Raw genomic sequence first — 23454 nt, 5'->3', positions numbered from 1 at the left:
CATATCCATTCAAATAGTCATCTGATGCTTCATAAACAAAAGAAGTCCAGCTAGAGAGAAGTAACAAATTAAATACACTATGAAACATTTATGAACCATTATGCCAACCTGCTAAATTTTTGCATGTAGAGCAAAAAAAAAAAAATCAATGTGGATTGTCAAGAGGTTTTCACCACCCAAGGACATATACCTGGTAAGTTTTTATTTGAGAACCTAGAAGAAGCTGATTACACCATCAGGCATTGCTTCTTCCCTGGAAAAGATTCATCTAACGTGATCACTTGCCATCTTTTAAGATAGCGATTCCACCAGGTGTATTAGCATGGATTCACCATACCTTCAGGACGGGCTTTGAATGCTAACCGGTTCTCATCCCTCAGTTGTAAAACACTGGTCAACTGCCAAGCCGAGACACTAAATTGGATACGAGGTCTCTCTAGGCAGGGTAAGTACACATAAAGCCCCTTTCCTTGACAGCAAATATATCTCGATAAATCATCAGCAGCATACTACTCCTGGTCATCGCTTGTAGCAGGATCAACTAAGATGAAGCAGGCTCTGAAGTTACGTTTCTTTTGTCTGATCGAGCTCTCACATTCAACTTAACAGACAGGTTTTTACTACTCTTGCTGCCAACTACTTTTCTAGGGACAGACCGCTGCATGATGCGGATTGGAATACCACCAAGATCAAAATCTTCCTTCAGAGACTTCATCAAGAATCTCATATCAGTATCTGAAAGCTGCGCCTTCCCACTCAAGAATGCAACAAATGTTGGTGGGCGAGCTTTAACCTGAGTGAAGTACTTTATTTTGGGTTGCGTTGCTTGATCTTTCCAGGAATGCCTGCTCATAACCTATTGATATATAAATAAAAAGGAGCAACATGTTATGGCCATACACATGAGACTGGTACTACAATAATAATTCCAAAAACTACCACTTTCCAGTTATTTAATCAACTTCTATTCACTAAATCATGAAGATGCCAGAAATGTAACAAAAACCATAAATTTTTAGCACCCTGTCAATTTCCTAAAAAGTTGGCCAGTACTAATCCATATGCAGTAGAGAATATCATCACATGCAAAATAAGTAAATAACTATCTGGTACCAAAACCTATTTCTTTATATGAAGATTATTTTTATCATAACAATTTAAATGGAACTACATGCATGAAAAGAATCATTGGTTGATGAGAAACAAGAACAGATGAGACCCAGAGAAAGGTAACACAGGAGAGCTGCAGAACGTCTAAGTAATTTAATTAATGTGTGATAAAATGATCATCACAGACACAAGTTGTAGACTAGAAGATGTCTAGAAGAGCTATCCAACACTTATCAGGGCTATCAAGTATAACTTCTTTTACGATGTCATTCGCAAGTTGACACTAAAAAATAAACAATTATTCTTTTTTACCTTTCGCAACCAACGATTTAGGCGTGCTGTTGGCAATCTCAAACACCATTTTCGGTAGATATCCACAACCTGACGCATGACAGCTATCCGGCCCTTTCCCTCCAAAGCTGAAACAAATACAACTGGTATGCCCGTGACCTGTCAATGAAGTAATATAGAAGAGTGTCATCAGCAGCAAATCAATTTAATTTTGCTTGGCAATAGACAGCCATCAATTTTAGAACGAAGATGTTTAGAGTAAATGAGATATTTATCCTTTATGGAGACAATATGTGTTAAGGCAATAGATGCATATGATAGTTTTTTTTCCCCCTAGTTGTGCTAATCTTGCAACTGTTTTCTTGTAACACTGTCTAGTTTTTTGCTTTTCCTACTTACGGTGCTGATTTTACCACCTGGTTTGCATAGCACTGTACATTTAACGACTTAACCTATGTCTAGGTAGCATTTAGAACATCCTCTTCCACCGTCAAGCTCTTTGAGTTTTGATTCTTAAGGAAACATCAAGGCCATGTAACTCTGATGTTCCACAGTCAGTTGATGCACTTGCCCCAGATCTGATCGTGCGTCTATTGTGTACTGATAAGATCCTGAAGACGCATATGTTCTCCATCACTTCCATGAAGCAAGCCGACCAAGTCGATCAAAGCTTTAATGCACCTTGATTGTCTGAACACTAGGCCCCACAGTATTGGGCCCAGGACTTAACAGATGTCATGACACTTCCTTTACTCTGAAAAGAAGGCTCATAATAAAATGAAATCACTTCCTTTGTCCTACTAGCACACCAATTGAAAGGCTACCAGAAATTTATTGAACTTGCAAGAAATGGGTTGACCATACTCTTGTGGTGTCACCTCCAAAAAATACCAATGCTCATTTATTATGCAAAAAAAAAATGAGATATAACTGTCACCAGCAGTGCATGTATTTAATATTCATAAGCAAAGTTTATGACAAACAGATCTATTACCTGCCAAATTTACTATTAAAAAAAACAGTTAAGCCAAAAGACTCTAATTGAAGCCAGAAACATTATAATCTCCTCTATCCCAAAAATCAGTAAAAAGAAAAAACTAATAAATGTTATCTCAGAAAAAACTTACATGGTATATACAAGGAATGGACAAACCTGAGGTATAACAGTCTGGATTTCTTGAGGAACAGCCTTCATAACTTTCTCATGTAATGATGAATTTTTTCTTCCTCTAAGAAGATCCATCTTGTTAACAATCACAACAAGGCCACGGCCTTCTTCTATTGCTTGTCGCGCTATAACTACTTCAGCATGTTTCATACTACTCTTAGCTTTTGCAATCTACATATACATAGAATACAAAGAGATAAAATTATTTGTGGTGGATAGCATCAGATTTTAAATACAAAGCACAAAGATATGTTTTTTTTCTGAAAAAAAAAATTGGTTTATTGCAGATTGGTCTGAAGCTAATTATCTTGCATGATAGCATTGAAAGGAAATTTAATGTTGAAACTTGAAAGGAAATTTATTTTTTTATTCTTAAAGGTGATGTAGTCAGGGATTCTGACTAGGATTAGTGCAGCTTTGACAGTTTAATATCAAGGGTAAAAACACAGTTTGCCCATTCAAAAGGAACAAAAAGAGTAAGATAGTGCAATTTATTACAAAAGGCAAATATGATTGATCATATGAATATAAGGATGGACCACCTCAACTCAAAAATCTTTTAAAATCATCAATACTTGAGTTTGAGAGTGCATGTTGAAGTCCCAATAATGCATTGAATATAATCAACAAACCATATCACAGCCATTCTTTTGACATATCCTGTTCATCCCTCATATAAAGTATAATCCTCCTTCATCTATAATGGTTAAGAAGAAAACTATGCTTTTCCCCATCAAATGCCTAATATCCACATGATGTCTCACATGCTGCATAAGTGGATGTTCTATAAGATCTGATGACAGAGGTCCTATAAGTAGAATAAGGCTGTTTGCTTGTGGATGCTTCTATAAAATAAAGATTCAAAATGAAAAATTTGCTTACTAACGCATATATAAGCAAGTCCTAAAAATAATATATCTATCTGGCCAGAATAAACTAGCCTTTGAGAAGGGAGAAGAAGAGAGAACAATGGTCTGAAAAGGTAATAATCCATATTCAAGTCATAGATATTTATTGAAAAAGGGAAAACTTTTCTAGGGTATGTTCAATGGAGAAAAATTCCCTTTCACAGTGTAATTATGTTATGGTATGCATTGCTTTTGCTTTGTTGGGAAAGCTTGAACAATCACATGACCTCATGGTTATAGATGTCTTAAGTGACAATGTCAGCCAAATAAACAATGAAACAAGCAATGTCCTAATGTTGATTTTGATAGCTATATAAGCATCCATGCCTCTTCTCCGTCCAGCACTAAAGCCACAACGTGAGCCCTCATGAGGTTTTTCCTTGACTGCACAACACTTAAGGATGCTGGCCCCTTCTCTTGCCCTGCTCTGTGTAACCAACCTGCAGTGTCCACCTGAACAACAAAAAGCAGTAGATAAAATATAAGACTACCATTAATGCTCTTAGCAATATCCTAAATATGCATATGAGCCTGTTATATAGTTTTAAAAGAAATGAGACTGCAAACTTCCAAGATGAATAAATGACAGCATGTGAGAGTAAAAAGTTACATTTTTTGTCATTTTGTGTATATATCTGTATCTAAAAGTGTCTGTCCAAAAGTATGTAGCTGTGTCTAAAGTGTATGCATGATCATATAACTGCAAGAATCTCCAACTTTGTTAATGAGAAAAAGGAGTTACTCAAATAAAACTAGTTATTCAAAACAAATTAGAAAAAATGTTAAAATATCAAAATGAATTCTACTTTTTAACCATTTAAGCATAAGTTGTTGACAATAACCACTTCCGAAATTATACAAATAGTTGAACAAACTTGTGGTAAAAGTGCATATGAAACCTGCTATTTTACCAAATATATAGTCCGCTCTTCAAATTGGAACTGAGCTCTAATGGAGTCCCTTGTCAAGCCAGCCTCTGGCCCAACCAGAACTCTTTCCTCCTGTAATAAGGCATTTAGCAGAGTAGACTTTCCAACATTTGGACGTCCAACAATTGCAAGCTGCAAAGGTAATTTGCTTTCATCACTCTCCTCAGTCTTCGAAGAAGTATCATCTCGGATATGGTCATCTGATATTTACCATAAAAAAAAAGAGATTATGGATAATGATGTGATACAAAAGTGCCACCGAGACAATGTTAATATAGATCAAAAAATTAGAAGATACCAGGACCACTAAATAAAGGACTAGTGTATAAACAACTATCATAGGCACATGCATGCCCATACAAGCACACACGCACACACAAGCACATGCGCATATACATACAGAGGAAGTATGGCCAAATGCAGAACGGATACTGATTCTTGTGATACTTCTCAGATGTGTCCAATACTTTTATCAAGCATTCTGTTTTTCAAATTAAAAATAAAATACTCTAATACTTCGGGATACACTCAAGATAGTTCCCCCGTACCTCTAAAAAAAAGAGAGGGGAGAGTGTTTTCTTTCTTTTCTTTAATATTAACCCTTTAATGATGTAACATCAGTTTAGTAGTCTATGATGTTAAACTTGAAATACGAAATATGAATGAGGGTCTATGAATTTGAACAATGACTAAATGATGAGCTTATAAAAGTTGATGCTAACCTATGAAGTATAGACTATGTTATTTTGATAGCCTATTATGCTTTATAAATGCTTTTTTTACACGTATACATGCATGTGTGTGTGTGTGTCTATATATATTTTAGTATGTTTGCATGCATATACCAATGTATAAAATACAAATTTATTGGCATATCCTAGCCCTACCATGCCCTATTTTTACAAGGTTTTCATATTGACATATCCATATCCCATATCCATATATATGCTTCATAAGGACACACACACACACACAGACAGACGTACACACACAGATAGACATATACACATATACCCACACAAATAAAATAAATGCAAGTATACATGCACATAGAAAGGACAGGTGTATTGCTGAAGTATGGAACCTTTATTTTAATAACCAGCTATGCTATATGTAAACTTTTTCTTATATGCATACATGTCTATACATAATTTTGTATGCTTGCATGCATGTATCAATGTATAAAATACAAATTCATTGACGTATCCCAATTGTATCATATCCTACTTTTTCAAGGTTCGACATATTAGTATTAGTATCTCATATTCATGTTAGTGCTTCACACGCCATACATATATACAGGAATACATACATACATACACTTATAGAGAGAGGCATACATACAAATACACAGTAATGCAGACACACAAACACACATAGATAAAATAAATTTAAGCGTGCATGTTGCATATAGCAAGGACAGGAGTACTGTTGAAGTATGGACTATATCATTTTGATAGCCTACCACTACCATGCTCTATATAAGCTTTCATTACATGGATACATATGTATGTATGTGCTTACATGCATGTATCATATATAAAACACAACTTCATTGATGTATCCTAGCCATATTATATCATACTATTTCAAGATTTGACATACAGTGTATCCATATGCTGCATCCATGTTCATGCTTCATATGCACACACAAATATACATAGACATGCACACAGAAATACAAGCATGCATACATACATACACACACATGCACAGACATAGAGAAAGATAAAATAAATGTAAGTATGCATGTACGCATACAGCAAGTACAGGAGTATTGCTGAAGAGTATGGACTGTTATTTTGCCTACTATGCTCTATGTAAGCTTTTCTTCATATGCATATGTACGTGTGAATATATATAGATATATCTACATATATTTGTGTGTGTATAAATATATATGCATATATATGCAGATATATATATACATAAATATATATATATAGGAATAGATATATATGCATATATAATAGGTATATATATATACACATATATGTACATATATACATATATACCTATATATGTGTGTGTGTGTGTGTGTGTGTGTTTGCATGCATGCATCAATGTATAAAATACAACTTCATTGATGTATCCTAGCCATTCATATTCTACTTTCTCAAGGCTTGAAGTATTAGTATATGGGCTTCATCGACACACACGTGCTCGCAAATACACATAGACATATACATATAGCCATACAAACACAGATACATACACACATAAATACTTACACACATGTGCAGAGAGAGAAAGAGAGAGAATAAATGTAAGTATACATATAGGCATATAGTAAAGACAGGATACAGCCCATGTTGGCCCTGAACCCACCAATGAACCATGGCCCATATCACCTCCAAACCACTCAATACCATAACATTCTTCTTTTGGCTCATATGAATCAGCTCTATACCAGCCAGTACATTGTGTGTGTGCGTACACACTATGGCATGTACCATATTGATCATTTTTGGATGGTCATTTAAAACAATGTCAAGAAAGTTTGGATACGATTTCAGATGCTATGAAATAGGTGTTTTTGGCTTGTTTTTAGTCCCTCATCGAAAGTGTAGGAGGAAGTATAATTATCATCCCTGTAAGCCTGACTGCCTGTAGTCTTCAGTACCTCAACTAATTATCCTATATAATGGTGTCTTAAAACCAATGGGTATTTATGGATAACTTCTTTAGTCCTTGGGAAAATATGTTATTATTTTTAGTTAGTCTGACAATTTACGGAATAATTATTACTACAATTAAGATCAGGCATCAACAAATTCAAAACAGTAGAACAGTATAACCAAACTTACATAGCCACATAGCCCCTCTTCCTCACCTCCTCCCGAATGAACCACATCACAAAAACTATAATATGTTTTTCTTCTTATCCTCAATGATCATTTTTTCCTTCCATCCAAAACAAATGAGTCATCCATGCTTTAACATTAATCAGTGGAAAAAGTAATCAAACTGGAATTTTTCCATGGAACTGCTTTAGAAGTGATGCAATCTATGTATTTACTAGGACAATGTTCTCCATATTCTAAAACAAATGATCTTTTGTCTATTATTGTACCTGTACAAGCATATGAATCTTTTACTTGATCTGTGGACATGCATGCATAGACAAACAACTACTTGAAAGCAAAGTAGAAAAGCCAACAAAGACAGCCAAGGGAATGTATAACATATGCTTTGGCTTGCAACACAGAGTTTACACGTAATCAGAAATAATGAACCTGAAGCAGAAGGGGCAAACCATTAGGAAGTCGAAGAATATAGTCCTCAAACAATGGGCGAAGGGTCTCATACAGCTCCGCCATACCAAATCCAGTCTCTGCAGATATGGCAATCGGATCACCAAATCCTAGGGCATGGGCTTCCCCTGCCTCTGAGGTAAGAAGACCTTGATCATCCAGTGACTCAGACTTATTCATCGCCACAATGGTATGGATTCCAGATGCATGCTTACGCAGCCACTGCCCAACTTCACGATCAAGTGGCAGCAGTCCCTCCCTAAAAATTTAAAAGTTTTACAATGGTGAGTTCTTCTTCGTAGCATGTATCGTGGGATCAAATAATTTAGAAACTAACCTCACGTCGATCAAAAAGATGGCAAACTGGGATCTTGCAAGGACATTCCCTGTCATATCCGCCGTCCTGCTAAGAATACTCCCCGAAGTCGCTGCTGTCTCCAGGCCGGCAGAATCCAACACGCGAAACCTCAAATCTCCCAACTTGGCGATGCCTTCCCGTATGTCCCGGGTGACGTGGTCGCCAGGAGTGTTGTAAACAAGAGCCTCCCTCCTCCGTATTAAACTTCAAAAGCCATAGAACAAGTAAACCGATCAGCTAACTAGCAGCACCATCAAGAAAGACCATGAACGAAAACCTAGACTATAGGATGGAGGCGGGCGGCTCACCGGTTGAAGAGGGCAGACTTGCCGACGTTGGGGCGGCCGACAAGAATCACGGTCGGGAGCAGCGCCGGGTCGACCTTGATGAAGTCCACCCTGGACTTCTTCCGGGCCTTCTTGTTCTTGACCTTCTCGGGAGGAGGATCCGGCAAGGGAGCACCTTTCAGGTCGTGGCCCAAGCTCGGAATTCCACAGAAACCGGCGAACGGTCGGAATAGCCACGGCGTTCGGGGCAATCCAGTGGAGAAATTCCGAGAGCGCCCTGAATCTCCGAGATTACCAAGAAGGGCCGGAAGCGGATCGCCATTTCTTGGAGTCCGGGACAACTTCGCGAGGTTTGATCGAATGGAGAGAAAAGGAAGGGCGCTCCGGTGTTTGCCCGAAATAGAACGGACAAAGGCCTGCGCCATGGGGGGAAGGGATGGAGGTGATCGACGGCTCGCCGGCTAGGCGGAAGGAAGTGAGCCAACTTCCATAGCGACGAACACACGGAGGCGGGGGAGGGTTTGGATGGAAAGGAAGATGAGAACGTTTCGGGTCGCCTTGAACGATGGGGCTGGGGATCGGATCCGAATGATCCAGCGGTTTTACCCCAGCGGCCCTTCTCAGTCCAATTAGAGGCCCCATATTGGTCTGGAACAGCCCATGACCCGCTCACCTTAGCCCATATCGGTCATGTAGTATGGGCCGAGAGGAGACTCGGGCTAAAAATATTGGGCCAAATCAAGCAGGCATCCAGCTCGGCCAGGACCTATAGTAAGTACATGTATTTTAGGCATATATGTAGCAGATGTATGGTAAAAAGACACACGATTGAATATTTACTGCTATAGAAGTAGAGAGTATTATTATACGCATATTATTGATTCATATTTTTTAAATATAGGTACCATTGAAAAAAGAAAACAAGTCCTGAATTTTAATTGGTTACTAAAAATAGAATCCTAAATTTCTTGCTGATCATTTTTATAAATTTAAAAACTTATCAAGAAAAATGAAATAAATTTATATTGATCTAATACGTAGACCAAGAAGCCTAGCCCTATAAAGCTTAACATAGGCTAGACTAAGTTAAGCTAGACCTTGCCTATATCTTCTTGGACGGAGCCTGGGCCCAGGAACTTGGTTAGGTATGGGCGGAGCTGAGTTTGGTCCAGGCTTCTAGTAACTGGAGCCCAGCTAAGCCCACTTATAACCAGCCCAACCGAGCCAATATGCTTCTCTATTGTAGCATAGCTTTCTTTGACTGCTATTTCTTATTTAGTTTAGGATACAGTTAGGCCAGTATATTGCAGCCAGTCTTTTGCATATGGTCACATTTGTCTTGCAAACTCCAAATCAAAGGACAACAATAGAGTAAATCAACAGAGATCAATGTAAAATGGCAACCAAACGGAAGACCGGACATCAGTTAACCCTCATTGCTGACCGACAACTCATTACGCATGCTCCAATGGTGTTTTGTTTCATATGATCCTTGAATTCAAAGTCTCATAGAGACTAGTCTATTAGGAAACTTTTGAAACCTGTATTGGTTAATCCATCGGCCATTTATTGTAAGACGAATGAAATAGCCTATAGGCTTTATCTGTTTGAAGATGGCAAGATAAATTTAGTTGTTCTCAAATGGCTCATTTGAAAGAATGTAAGGGATGGGCAAAGAGCGGAAGAAAGTGTAACCGACCGCCTGCACACATCATGCACAATAACCAAACGTAGATGACGGTTTGCCTTTGCTTGCACAGGAAAGCAGCATCCTTCTCCTTTTCTAATTTATTAAAAAAAAGAAAGAAAAATTATATTCCTATTCCCAAGAATCAAATAAGACGGCATTCATCAAGCCATGCAAATGCCTTCAGCGCTCAAATCTGAACAAGGCAAGGTAATCCTAGTCCCATGGTCATCTCATGCCTGACCATAAAGCTCAATCAGGGATTTAAAGAGGCATACCATATAGTTATTGTACTACATGCTTCCAATATTATCCTTGAGGAGGATTTGAAGACCGAGAAGGACCTGAGAAAGATGACTTCAACGTTAAGGCCATTCAGGAGTCATTTGGTTCATGGGAAAAGAAAAGTAAAAATAAAGTCAAAAATCTTCCGTTTGAAAAGTTCCAATCCTCTCATGTCCTATGAAAAAGAAAAAATATATGAAGAACATAAAAAAGCTACTACTCTCTCAGTGAAAATTAATTTTTTTAAAAAAATTACTCTTAAGCCATCAAAATCTATGAATAAAATACTTTCTTTTTTATTACGAATATAATAAATATTTCATACAACTTTTATGCTCAATCAAACATAAGCCACTCTGAAATATACCACTTTTTATGATCAACCAAACATACCAAAACCATTTTTCCAAACATTATATATATATATTGCTAGAGCGGATGATTCATATCTGACAAGTACGAATGCACCCAATAAAATCAAAAAACAGAATATCTCGAAATGCTCAGGGCAGCTCTCCATCCCAAGCCCACAAAGTACTACCAGCATGTCTGACCACATAAACGGCCACCCAATCTGCAGCCACATTAGCTTTACAAAATTTATACTTGGCTTAAAAGACCTCTCCATCCCTCGTCATTATCTAGATATCTCGAAGCAATGGATTGTTGCCGCTGGCACCCACCGAACCTCCCTAGATCCAACTAATGACCGTGGCCGAGTCACCCTCCAGAATGACTGAGCTGACTTGTAACTCAAGCCGAGCATGTCGAAGGTCTATCCAAACAGCCCTCAGCTCCGTACCGCACTAAGCTCGTAACTCCGCATCGAGCACCAAGCATTATATTTTCAAGAATTAGTTCCTCAAAAAAGATATTCCAGAAAAAAATTTCTTTTCCTGAACCAAACGAGCCTCTCCCCCCTCCACCCAAAGAGACAAAAAAACAATGAGATATGGTGCAGATATCAATGTTGAAAGCTGACACCACTCAACCAGCGAATCATAATCATTAGTGATACTACACTTACAAATTATGCTGCTCAAGTGAGCATATTGCATGGGAGCATGATTCTGGGGTTCATCTTGCCCGGCCCTGAATATTTTGCTTGAAGTTGTGCCAAGGTCTTAATTTACAACATTACCATAACCATCAAGTTCCACCCTGGGTCCGACAGAAACTTACAGATCAAGTCAGCGGCCAAGTTCCCACTTAACCACTATTTTACACCATTTAACGTGATACTGAAGTTGAATTTACTCAAAATCATCAGCATCACAATCCATGAAACTGTACTCCTTCAGCCCGTCTAGATGCAGGACTATGGCTCCTGCATTCTCTTCTCTCCATTTAATACCTTCCTTCTCCGCAAGACCAAGTACCTGAGGTGACCATGCAAACAAATTGAGACAAATAGTTTAATGGGTTGCTGCAGAACAGGAGTTTCCCCATTTATTTAATACAACCATGCATGCCGGTACCTCAGCCACTAATTGCAATTGAAAACAAGAATCAGAAAAGAAGACTAGTTTCCTACAACTAAATTTGTATCATCAATTGATTGACAACTCAAACATTATGATTTCCTAAATCACATGAAGACCAGTTTATTTTGTTTCTGAATGAGAAAAAATTGCCATGGCAGAAAAATGTCTGCATCAATAAATGTTAATATGAGAAAGTTCAACGTTGCTAGTTGCTTACCATTCGTTTCAATTTTCCCTTTCCATTTCCAACACCATCGGCACCACGTCCGGTGATAACTTTGAGAAAATGGACAGCTAGGTCAAACAAAAGCACAAATCATACTGATGTAGTTTCATTCAACAAAATAAATGAACAAAAATTGCTGGAAAAGGCCGTGCAGCATATGATTCTTACAGGGAATATACACAAATAATAAGAGGTGGAGCTTCAAAAGTCTACTTGCTTGTTTGACATGTTGCCCATGTAAATCAATAGTGACGATGTTCTTTATATCTCTATTTCTGCATATAAAATATGTTTTAACAATGTTTAATTAATTAGTCCTTTGAGAGAAAAGGTTAACAAGCAGAGTTATACAATCACCTGGCTTCAAAAATCTCCCGACCGGCTTTCTCATCTGCCTCACGGGCCAAATTACGGTAAAATTTCCCCTAAAACAAATAAAACATAACCTAGTGTTTCAAAAGTAATTAAATAATGCTCCAAGCAATTCTATATAGATATCCATCATTAATCAAATAAATGAGTGTCAGAACTAACAAACACATTCTGCAGAAGCAAAATATTTACCAAAATCAACTTACTAATCATATGGTAAAACTAAAAAAGATAAAATAAGAAATAAATCTATTAAAGGAGTTGTAGGAGTCACATAATTTAAGGATAAACTGATGGAAAATCGATTAAGATAGTATTGGACATATACAATGAGGAACTAAGGAGGATTCAGTAAGGAGAGATGCTTCGGTTTGTGTTAAATATGGTAAAAGAAAAAGGAGATAAACACCTAAGGTAACATGGATGGAGGTTGGAGAAAGGACATGGAGAAACTTGAAATAACATTAGATGTGGCCCTAAATGAGAATTCATAAAGCGGATGCCAAATAGTCAGGAAAAGGCTTGATGCTTACGATTATAAACTTATTAATGTATAAGAAATAGTAAAAATTCACAACCCCACATGTGAAATCATGGGTGCATTCATACTGCTGCTCAGACTACCAAACAGCTGATTTAGTGTTTGTATGGTGATGTTAACTGTCTATATTACCCACAGGAAAAAAAAAGGACAAATCAAAGACCTTTGGGATTAATATGAGTAAAAATTGTAATTGGCAGAAGTTTCAGTAGAAGTTCAGCAAAGCTTTGAAAATAAGGAAAAAATTAAAGACGGTAATAGAAACACATTATTAAAGGCCATTTAACATATTCTGAAAAATCAGATTAACCAACAAGATATATGTAATTTGCAAAACTATGGGGCAAACCAACTATATGCATCTTCACACCATCATGATGGAGAGAGAAAATCTCAGTTTGGAATATGAAGATCCATCCCTTTTTTAAGATTTAAAGAATTTTATGATAACTAGGATTTCTACTAAAAGATCATACCTTCTCTGAAAGATGGGATGCATGACCTCGTTCTCCTCTTGAATATGCTATGGCAGCCTGAGAATGTTTTTAATAGATTTGCATAATAACCAAAAAAGATTATGTAAGACAAAACATTATTCTTGGACATGAAATGGTAGTTGAAATTACAGAAGAGCACAGAGGCATCTTACTTGCTGATAGTAGGCTTTCATCGTGTCCCAATGCTTCCCTGCAACACTTTGGAATAACTGATAAGTATCTTCTTTACCTGAGTCAACAGTAGTTATCAATTTGTCTTAATAACATTTAAGCAAGTAAGACCTGACAAAAATAATTCCAGTATTTGCAAATCCAACTTAAGTACGATCATCAAACTGGGGCATACCCCAGTGATCACACACCTCTGCCCAGCAACTAGAGGTTCTGGGTTCGATTCTTGGGCAGCATGTCCTCAAAAACCTAGGACCGGGTAAGCGTGATGGTTGAAAGAAAAGCAAGTTCAGGCCATTTCTCAAGCTTTGAAACAAGCACTAGTAGACATCGTGAAATTTCATCCTAGTGGTTCAGTTTTTTGACCTATCGAATGAAAGAAGGGCAATGAAAGCACTACTCACCTGTTTTGGACTTGTTTTGTCTACTTACAGGACAAATGAAATCAATTTTATTATCAAAAAAATGTTTTTGAATGAAACTTTAGAGAACAAATACCTCTGGTATTCATTTTGGTTTAATAGCTATCAAACCAGCCAAAATTCTATATTTTTACGCATTTTTGGCGTTCTGATGATACATACATATACATGTATTGCAAAATATTTGCCGGTTGCACCAAACAGCTTTATTCTCTTGCTAAAATTGCCTCCGCAAAACATAACACCTATTTTTAGAGGGTTGATGTTAAGTTGGCCAATGATCACCTATATTAATTCAATTCTTCCATTAAGAATCAAACAAAGATTATCTAATACCATTGGTCTAGAAAGCAACTGCATGAGTGCCCACAAGTCTCCCATCCTACTATGAAATATTTCACACGTGGATGATGAAACTTCTAACCTGCCATCATCAGAACCCAAAAGAAACAAGGTGGAAGACCACATAGATCCAGATGATCTATATGCGATAGATAAAGGTATCATACCTCGGAAAAAAAAGAACATACCATTTTTAACATTCTGTTGTGTGCCAGTAACACTGGGAGAACAAAACTCCAACCCTTGCCCAAACGATTCCACTTTTTCTACTACCTTTTTCCAGTTCATAAGAATTGGTTTGCATTTGGGATGATCAGGGGTATTAAACAAAGACTCCAAAACCTTTTGTTGGAGATCTGGTGTCGTTCTTTCCAATCTGGAAGGTGGTACTACCTCAGATCCCGCACAAACCTTTTTGTAGTCCCTAGAGAAACCTCAGACGAGTTATATACATATAGGAGCAGATGAAACCTTTATGTGAAGCAGATGCAGGGAAGCATGTGTGGATGCATGCACACACAGACACATATAGATACATATAGATACAGATGCACATAGAAAATGTTCAGCTAATCAAGGATTCTTGGGAGCTATCATGACAATTTATGGAATATGAAAAATTGTAGACAAAAATGAGGGGCATTCCAGTCATTTTACTCTGATGGTCGGTTGCAATAAAAAGAAGTGCCTTTATGAGATCAATTGCCAAAAAAAAACATATTGTCTTTTCGCATGAAGTTTAGTTTTAGAGGAGGACCAGCAATTCAACTATTTATTATTTTCAGCTTGATATTTTGATTGAAATATCTACTTGCCTAGGCAGATGTCGTGCTTCATTATGTTACAAAAATGCATATGCGAGTATAAATGCACACATATATCATTGTTAATTCCTGAAAAAGCCCGTGAGGTTACTGTATTATCAATGGAATACAGGATTTTAGAGCAGTGAGATTATCAAAGTATAAATAGAAAGATATAAATCTCATTCAAGACTTCTAGAGTACACATTAGGATTAACAGAACAAAATGAATGGGTACATATTCTCGACAATGCTTACATGAGGATAAGATATTCGTTCATATATGCTAACTATTAAAGAAAAAGAAAGTTGAAAAATAGTGATCATCAGATTTTTAGCTCACCTGCAATCATATCCTACATACTGTAGGAAGTTATGTTCTTTTTCAGATGGATGGTATGTCGACTCTGGTGTCTTATCTGTTGACTGAGACAAATTTACAGCATAAAAGAATGCATTAAGGCACAAGATTTTAGAAACCAAAAACCAAATTGTTCCTTGTACAGACACTGTCTTGATAGTAACATATGGATGATAAAATAAGGCATCCATGGAAATGGAGGTAGAATCCCATGATGTAATCAGAAGTCATGACAGCAAAGGACTGCCCCAGGGCATCCCTAACCCACCATCTTAATCCTTGGTAGATACTACAGCATTTAATAGCTTGTAAACAAACTCTGAACATAGAAACGAAATGTCCAAGATACTGACTGTATTGACCATACCCAATACCGAGGGTTTAGTTTGCTATATGAGTCAAACCGGTCCGAACCCAGTAGAACCGTCATGTATCACCTAGTATTACCGAAAATCGGAGTGTGTATAGTACCGTACCAACCCATACCATCCGATTTCAGGCAGCACCATGATAAAAAGTGAGAAATAAGGAGTTGGAAGCTGTCTTGGTATGGGGTATGTACCGTACCAAATTGGTAATATACCGGTATGGTACTCGATACCAAGATTGTGGATCCCGATCTAAGAGACATTGTCAACCAACTTAATCTGGAAAAAAGAACTTTCCAAGATTGGCTTATCTGAGAGGACAACCAGAAGGGGGAGATTTAACATAAGATTAAAAACTCTATATTGCACAACCACCATTCAACCTAGTGGACTAACAAATAATACAGATTGAGTGCAATGTTTGCACACGCACGCACGCGCGCGTGTATGTATGTATGTATGTATAGCAACAGTTATCTTCAAATGCAAAATGAGAAAGAAAGAATAAATTAGAAATAGAAATATTATTAGTCGAACAATCACCTGGAATGAACTTCTATTTTTCTCTGAATGGTTTTTGCTGGATAATTCAGTGTAGATACCTAAATAATTCATGCAGGCTTTTGAATAAGTATCACAACTCCTTTCCTGGTTATAGGAGGAAGCTGATATATCAAGAAGGGCATCCAGGGCCTAATAAAAGCACAATAACATAGATTCAACACGAGGATTGGTGAAGAAAACATCAAACCAAGAATTTAGTTCGTTAACCCTTTTCATGATTTACTATTCTTTCGATAATGATGATGATGATGATGATTCATATTGTTAAAGCTAAAAGTTGGTAGATGCAAAAGCCCGATAGAGATAAGCAATCATAAATTAATTTTCACCTTTTTTCTTAAAGCTAGTGATACATGAAGATGAAAAGGCAAATTATAAAAAGACATGCATATATCCCAATAGACATCGATTATGGATAAATAGCAATCCCATTAGAACTGATTAACAACTAGTTTAAGAAGAAATATTCTAAAAAAATGATATGATATTTCACTAGAAAAATGATATGACAGAAAAAAAACACGAAAATAGCTAAGGGCCTATTTGGTATCGCTTCTATTTCTGGTTTTCTAATAAAAACAAAATTACAAATGGCAAGATAAAAAACATGTTTGACAATATTATTTTTATTTTTTATCCTTTAAAAGTTATTTTATTATTTGTAGAAAAATAAAAATAAGAAATATTTACTTTCAATATTTTCAAAAACAAGAAACACATATTATTACCAACACCGTCTCCATCACTATTTGGCGCCCCTGCCACCATCACTGCTATCGTCAGCATTGTCGTCACCACTACCACTCTCATCATTGTCATCATCACCCCACCTCTAATACCATTGTCGACGCCTCCGCCATATCGCCGACGCATCCACCGCCATATCGCCGACACATCCACCGCCACATCGCCGATGCATCCACCGCCACCACCATCTTCACCTCCCCCCACATTATTGGTCACCACACCCCCACCACTATCATCACCTCCATGACACGGTCGCCATCATCATCACCTCTATTACACTACAACCAGACTTGCCACCAACACCACTGCCATCTCCATTAGCTTTGTTGCAACTACCACCATCTCCACCACCATCACCATATTTGTTTTTAAAAAATAATTGAGTATATTAGACATGTTTATATTTTAAAAATAGAAAATATAGAAACAAAATTTCTAATTTTTATGTTCCTAAAAATAGAAAAATAATTGTAATGGCTTAATGGCTAGAGCATCCCAAATAAATAGGACGTCACAACACTGATTGTTGTTAAAAATGCGCGAGGTTGGCTCTAAGCGTCTCCCACGGACACATATTACCATAACAATCAGTTGCAATATTACAAACTTGAGAGTTCTCGAAGTAGGAGTCGGTGAAGTAGCCATATATGGGAAGAATTAAATGGAATGTCAGGACTTTAAATCCAACAAATTAGCCAAATAAGATGTGTTGCAATGGCGCCAGGCAAAAATTGCAAAGAAGACAAGTGTCAATGCAAGATTCAAAAAAACAAGAAAACCACTAGGATTGTTAGAAATTTAACAAGAGAGACAAATCAGCAAATGCCAGATACAATAATGATAAAGATAATCCATATCACATGCTTATAGTAAACTAAACAAAAAGGAGGAAAATGAAGAAGGTCGGTGATGGCCACATGGTCATATTTATGTTCCATGGAGCTTGACAATCATATAAGTAAAGAACATAAGATGATTTTAAGGGAAAGTTGGAACAGCCAAGATGGAGAAGTGATTATGGTTGTCAAAACTAATATTCATAAAAAAAAAGGTGAAACCATAAAATGCTCAAAAAGAGGTTGCTCTTTAAGTAGTTTCCCAACAACAATGGTGGTATAACCTAGCAAAAAAATGGTGGTTTATCAAGTGGACAAGTAAAATGACCGAGTTTGGAGAACAACTTGAAGGGTTTATAAATTATAAAAAAAAGTATTTTTTGATCTTAGAGGGTCAGGATCTTTTTTTTTTTGAAAAAACAAGTATTTAGATGGACTAGAAAATGTGTAACAAAAATGATTTTGACATCTCTAAGCCCAAAAAGAAAGTGTTGGACATGTTCTTGACAACCACCTAACCGAATAATTATGCTAATTTGTTTTTTATACTGTAAGTGATGCCGGCCAATTCATACCAAAAATTTCTTTCTCGTGAGAATAAAAATGACCATTCCTCCAATTTTTAAGTGGAATCATAATTCGTGTGTTTTGAGGAATGGTCAATGGAAAGGAGATTTCGTTACTTGATGTGCAAACCAAACAATGAAAGGGGCCCAAAGTTAAAACTGCCATTCTGGTCCAGCCCCCACTCTACAAATCAGAAATGGAGTGGGTGAATTCTGAAGGAGACTATAAACAACATCACAATAGGATTACTTGTTGATCTCAAGGAGTTAACTCGGAACTCCTCCAATAAAATACTACGCAAGAACTTTGTAAAATAATATAGAATTAGAGAGATAAAAGGAAGAAATGACCAATAGGGCTCAACCTTCTTAAGTTTGAGTCTTCTACCGGGGAGGAATATCATCTGTTAAAGCTGCTGCGATTTTTCGACTGACTCGAAAGGTGGGTGAATAAAAAAAGGCAACCTAATTCGATCCAACCTCACATCTTTTGGAGAGGCCAAAAGCATTTTTTGGAGCCCAAAAAGCACTTCTGGATATTTGGTAAAGAAAAACCTAAAAGCTATTTTTTAGTCCTTCCAGAAGTTGATATACCTTTACTTGGCAAAAGCTCCAATTCGAAGCCTCTACCCAAAAGCACTTTCAAAAGCCCATCAGGAAGCTATTTGTATTACCAAAATACCCCTAAACTTAATATGAAAATACAATATAACATTATCATAGTATTATACTAAAACAATAATTTCACATTCATATATTACAATAACATTATACTATGTAATAATATATTAACATGCAATAATAATAATAATTGTAATACTTTATATGAAAAAATTGTATTATAATTATGAACTAATAATAGATACATTATATTATATCATTATTATATATTTATGTATTAATAAATTATATTATATTACATTATTATACTATTCTATACAATATTATATTATATTACGACAACGCCACATTACTATTATTATTATATCATAATAATAATATTTTGATAGCAGAACATTATTGTATTCATAACAATATTGTATTATTATATTACAATTTATACTAGTCAAAATAAATAATTTATAGATTACGAATACTTTATAATAACAATTCTTGATACTGCAAATAGTTAAAAAATTAAAAGAACTATGCAATATCCATTATTGTCATTTTCTTATACTAAAAGCACTTTCTCAATTTGGTTACCAAACAGATATTAAAGTTCCATGGCATTTAAGAAATATCGTTACTAAACAACAAACAGCTATTTGTTAAAAGCTCTGCTAGCAAAAGCTCTAACAACAAAAGCACTACTACCAACAGCAATCCCAAATAGGGCCTTAATATACCTTTTCAACATCGCATCCAAATTGACCTGCAAAAATAGATAAAATCAAGCTACTCATTGTATATGAGAAGTCAAGCCACACTAAATTAAAATGAAATACCAAAGCACCATATTGCATGTTTTGAAATAGGATTCCTAAGTATTCTTTTTCTATAAAAATGGTTGCCTAGGTTTCTGCCTTCATGTTTTGAATCATGTTTGGAGGATGAGATTGACTAATTAATCAGTACTAAATATTGCCAATTTGGTATTACCCATTGACTTGTTACATCGTATTTGATATGTTCCATTTTTTGGTTAGAACTTTTCATTTAGATTTATCTTTATGTTTATAGTTTTTCGGATGTACTATCCTCCACTGTACTAATCTCTAGAGTAATGCACCACCTTGAGCCTAGCACTAGGTGACCCTTGGCCACCTATTGCCGTCTACAATGTTTTAAAACCTTAGATGTCTAGACCATGTATACATGCATGAAGGTTTTAAAAAAAATCCCAGTTCACTATATCACATCAAAGGAGCCCACAAGTTCATGGAATGGGATATGTAGATATCATTATACCTTCACTTCTATGACGCTGGTAGCAAGAGAGTCAGGCTAGCGTGTTAGATTAGGCACATCAGAACTTATGTATCCGCTTCCTTCTCCATTCTTGTGCATCCACTGCATCTATTATATAACGCCGGTCTACTTTTACAAATATACCAATATATTGACAGTGAACTGGAATTATAGAGGCCAAAACATATGTAGCTTTTATCATGTAAAAGCTACCTTGGTAAATGCTCTTCCCTTTAAAGTCGATCACCCTCCTAACTAAAGATAGAAGAAGTACAATATGGTCCGTCACATGGCTTCTCTCATCTCTCATATTCTCTCCTCTCTTTTCTCATCCTTACCTCCATCATACTTCTTCAATCTTTACTCCATCATCAACACATCCTGATCAACAAAAGAGTATCTAATTTGAAAATCTTAAAAGCAACCAAGCAAGGATCTTATTCATCATTTGTATTTCCAGTTACTTCCTGCTGAAGCAATTTACAATCAAGATGAAAAGGGTGCCAACTTTCTCTTTTATGGTCACTTTTTTATCAGCCGAACATTTATTGGCTGCCGACCACTGAAGGAGTGAATATTCCATGCTTAACTGTAACCAGTGGCATTACGAATTAGTACTATAAGAGTAGAGAGAATTTTCAAGTGTTCTTCAGAGACCAATAACATTTTTCTCCTTTCATGTTTTTCTCTATAATGCTGGCATAAATTGATTTTAAAATGGATTGTTCTTAAATGCTTTTTTCAGAAACATTACCCGCCCATTGTACATAAACTTACAACTTTAAGGGCTAATTTCGCCATATAATAGTGGCAGCACATAACCACTAGAATAGTAGAAATTGGAAATCTCTTCTTGTTGATCCAAATATAGTGCGACATGGGTTCATATAGTACAAATTTTAGGGTTTTGATAGCATGAGATTGTATATTTTTTGACAGATTAAAATCGACCTAAGTTTATATACAAAATAACGCAAGAATGCAGCAATCTTGGGGAGGAAGGAGGGGAAAAGAAGAAACAATTGCAGGGAACTCACCTAGCACATCTTCAACGACACCCATGCCAAGCTCAGAGCTTTCTCCAAGCATGGAATACAGAAACTCCTCGGCCTCTTCAGCACTATGAAGCCGCATCACGGCCCCTTTTCCCTCTAGGGACCCATCGCTTCTCCTCCTCCCTCCGCCACAAAACGCCGAAGGCTTCGAGTATTCCTTCCCAATCACATCCGAAACCATGCCCGTCGCGGTGGCAACCCTCTTCTGCTTCCGCCTCCCCCCGAGACCCATCTTTGCGCCACTGGCGACCGGGCTCGCCGCGGAGCTCTCGCCGGGGTCCTCGAGCTGAGCCCCCAGGATCCCAGCCGCCTTAAAGGGATCCCCGCCGGCCTCCCGGAACGTCGACTTGACCTGGTCGAGAGAAACCGAAACAAAAGTATCGATCAACCAATCTACGGCTTTTCTTTCCTCATCCTCCCCCTCTCCCTTCTCTTCCTTTTTGATTTGGGGATCATCTCCACCTCCAGGCGCCGAGGGTATAAGGCAAGAGGCGGAAGAGGTCGTCCGCTTCTTCTTGCTCTGCTTCTTCGAGGGTTTCATGGCGACCTATCGATCGGAGTAGAAGGGTTTGAAGAGAAGAGAGAAAGAGAGAGAGAGAGAGAGAGAGAGAGGGAAGGAGGGATTCCGGGAGAAGAGAACGTCGGAGTCGGAGATTGGAGGCAGCGGCAGTCAAACCCGTAGCGGGACCGTTGAAAAAAAAGGGGAAGGTAAGGGGGGGGAAAAAACAGGGATGCGGGCGGACGTCGGCGATGGGAGGGGAAGGGGGAGGGTACGCGGAATCGCGTGTAATTCGCTAAGATTTGGGTGGTTGGTGGTGGTGTGATTGGACTTGAACTCGGAATGATGGCAGAGGAACCATCTTCCGGGAATCTCTTTTCCAAGTGCGCCACTGACTCGATTGATGGAACGATAAGTAATTTGAAAAAGTCCTTGATAATTTATATAGATATAAAAATATATTGGTTAAAGAAGGATACGTATAAAATAAAAAATATGCAAATCTATCAACAAATATTTAATAAAATAAAAAATACTCAAATATATTAACAAATAAAAGATGTAAGATGAAAAATTATATATATATATATATATATCAATAAATAAAATCCTTCGTTGTCTTCCTACCCTAGACACCATCACTACCTTCGATTGCTCTCAACCTCTCTTTAGCTCGACTTGCCATCCATCACCTCTTCTTTTCCTTCGAGTACCAGCATCACTATCTAGTTGTCATAAATATTAACCACTATCTATAGCCTTTGTTAAACGACTGAAAAAAAAATTGAAGTATTACCAATAAGATATAAATATATGTTTGCAGTTTGTTAATGTTATGTTTACTATTTATTTTTCATATGATCAAAAGGATTCTCAATGTTTACATTATTGTTGTTGATTTTTTGATCTAGCAATGACATGCTGATGTTCATATTTATTGGCAATGATACTTTATTTTTCATCTCTTTTAACTAAACTATTGATATTTATTTTTGATAACAACATTGTCGACATAGGGTTTGAAGATAACCACAAACTTAATATAATCATACAAGAATCATAGAATCTCTAGCGGTTAAAAATTGCCAAAAAAATTTGGAAATATCATCCATTGTATCCCCTGTATTTTAAAAACTATCAAATAAGTGTTGAGGTTTATATCCCTACATCTATAAAATGCAAGAGTTTAGTAATTTCTCAAACATGCTAATATTCATATTTGTTAATAGTGATCCTCGTTTTCTTCAATTCTTACACACTAAACTATTAATAATGGCCGTATTTGTCAAAAGTGATCCTTGTGTTTTCCAATTCTTATACATTAATCGATAGCCACAAAATTAATGTAACCACTATAAAAAAATCATAGAATCCTTGGGCACCTATTATACACCTAATATTGTTAAAAGTGT

The 23454-nt window shown here is 36.8% G+C and overlaps 2 protein-coding genes across 5 annotated transcripts; both read right to left on the bottom strand.

Annotated features, from left to right (window-relative positions):
- Positions 1-4: 4 nt before the first annotated feature.
- On the bottom strand, positions 5-8879 carry LOC103698820 (GTPase Der). Its single transcript, XM_008780870.4, has 8 exons — positions 8327-8879; positions 7998-8222; positions 7663-7919; positions 4389-4606; positions 3805-3930; positions 2555-2740; positions 1423-1560; positions 5-856 (listed from the first exon to the last, which is right to left on the bottom strand). Exons 1-8 carry the CDS (start codon positions 8728-8730, stop codon positions 542-544), a joined length of 1869 nt encoding a protein of 622 aa, XP_008779092.2. The 5' UTR covers positions 8731-8879; the 3' UTR covers positions 5-541.
- Positions 8880-11242: 2363 nt separating this feature from the next.
- LOC103710887 (SMR domain-containing protein At5g58720) lies at positions 11243-22442 on the bottom strand. 4 transcript variants are annotated; one of them, XM_008796811.4, is made up of 11 exons: positions 21526-22441; positions 19927-19952; positions 16408-16512; positions 15479-15561; positions 14521-14756; positions 13550-13626; positions 13377-13433; positions 12345-12412; positions 12156-12262; positions 11979-12055; positions 11243-11656 (listed from the first exon to the last, which is right to left on the bottom strand). In XM_008796811.4, the coding sequence occupies exons 1-11, from the start codon at positions 22082-22084 to the stop codon at positions 11531-11533; spliced, it is 1521 nt and encodes a 506-aa protein (XP_008795033.2). In that variant the 5' UTR covers positions 22085-22441; the 3' UTR covers positions 11243-11530. The 4 variants fall into 4 exon arrangements, with proteins under 4 accessions (XP_008795033.2, XP_008795031.2, XP_008795032.2 ...); XM_008796809.4 differs by having other exon boundaries at positions 16408-16557; positions 21526-22439; XM_008796810.4 differs by having other exon boundaries at positions 13550-13587; positions 16408-16557; positions 21526-22439.
- Positions 22443-23454: the final 1012 nt, after the last annotated feature.

This window comes from Phoenix dactylifera, chromosome 8 (genome assembly GCF_009389715.1).
Source record: "Phoenix dactylifera cultivar Barhee BC4 chromosome 8, palm_55x_up_171113_PBpolish2nd_filt_p, whole genome shotgun sequence".
Taxonomy (NCBI): domain Eukaryota; kingdom Viridiplantae; phylum Streptophyta; class Magnoliopsida; order Arecales; family Arecaceae; genus Phoenix; species Phoenix dactylifera.
The sequence above is the reverse complement of the archived record's forward strand: the minus strand, read 5'-3'. Positions and strand labels throughout refer to the sequence as shown.

Excerpts from the sequence above, each read along its gene's own strand:
- LOC103698820 (XM_008780870.4), bottom strand. The coding sequence starts at position 8,730 with ATGGCGCAGGCCTTTGTCCGTTCTATTTCGGGCAAACACCGGAGCGCC. Across the intron at positions 8,223-8,326 it reads AAGTCTGCCCTCTTCAACCG|TTTAATACGGAGGAGGGAGG; the intron begins GTGAGCCGCCCG and ends TGGCTTTTGAAG. Across the intron at positions 4,607-7,662 it reads TATTCTTCGACTTCCTAATG|ATGACCATATCCGAGATGAT; the intron begins GTTTGCCCCTTC and ends GGTAAATATCAG.
- LOC103710887 (XM_008796809.4), bottom strand. The coding sequence starts at position 22,084 with ATGAAACCCTCGAAGAAGCAGAGCAAGAAGAAGCGGACGACCTCTTCC. Across the intron at positions 13,627-14,520 it reads ACAACAGAATGTTAAAAATG|GTAAAGAAGATACTTATCAG; the intron begins GTATGTTCTTTT and ends CTGTTGACTCAG. Across the intron at positions 11,657-11,978 it reads AGGGAAAATTGAAACGAATG|GTACTTGGTCTTGCGGAGAA; the intron begins GTAAGCAACTAG and ends TGGTCACCTCAG.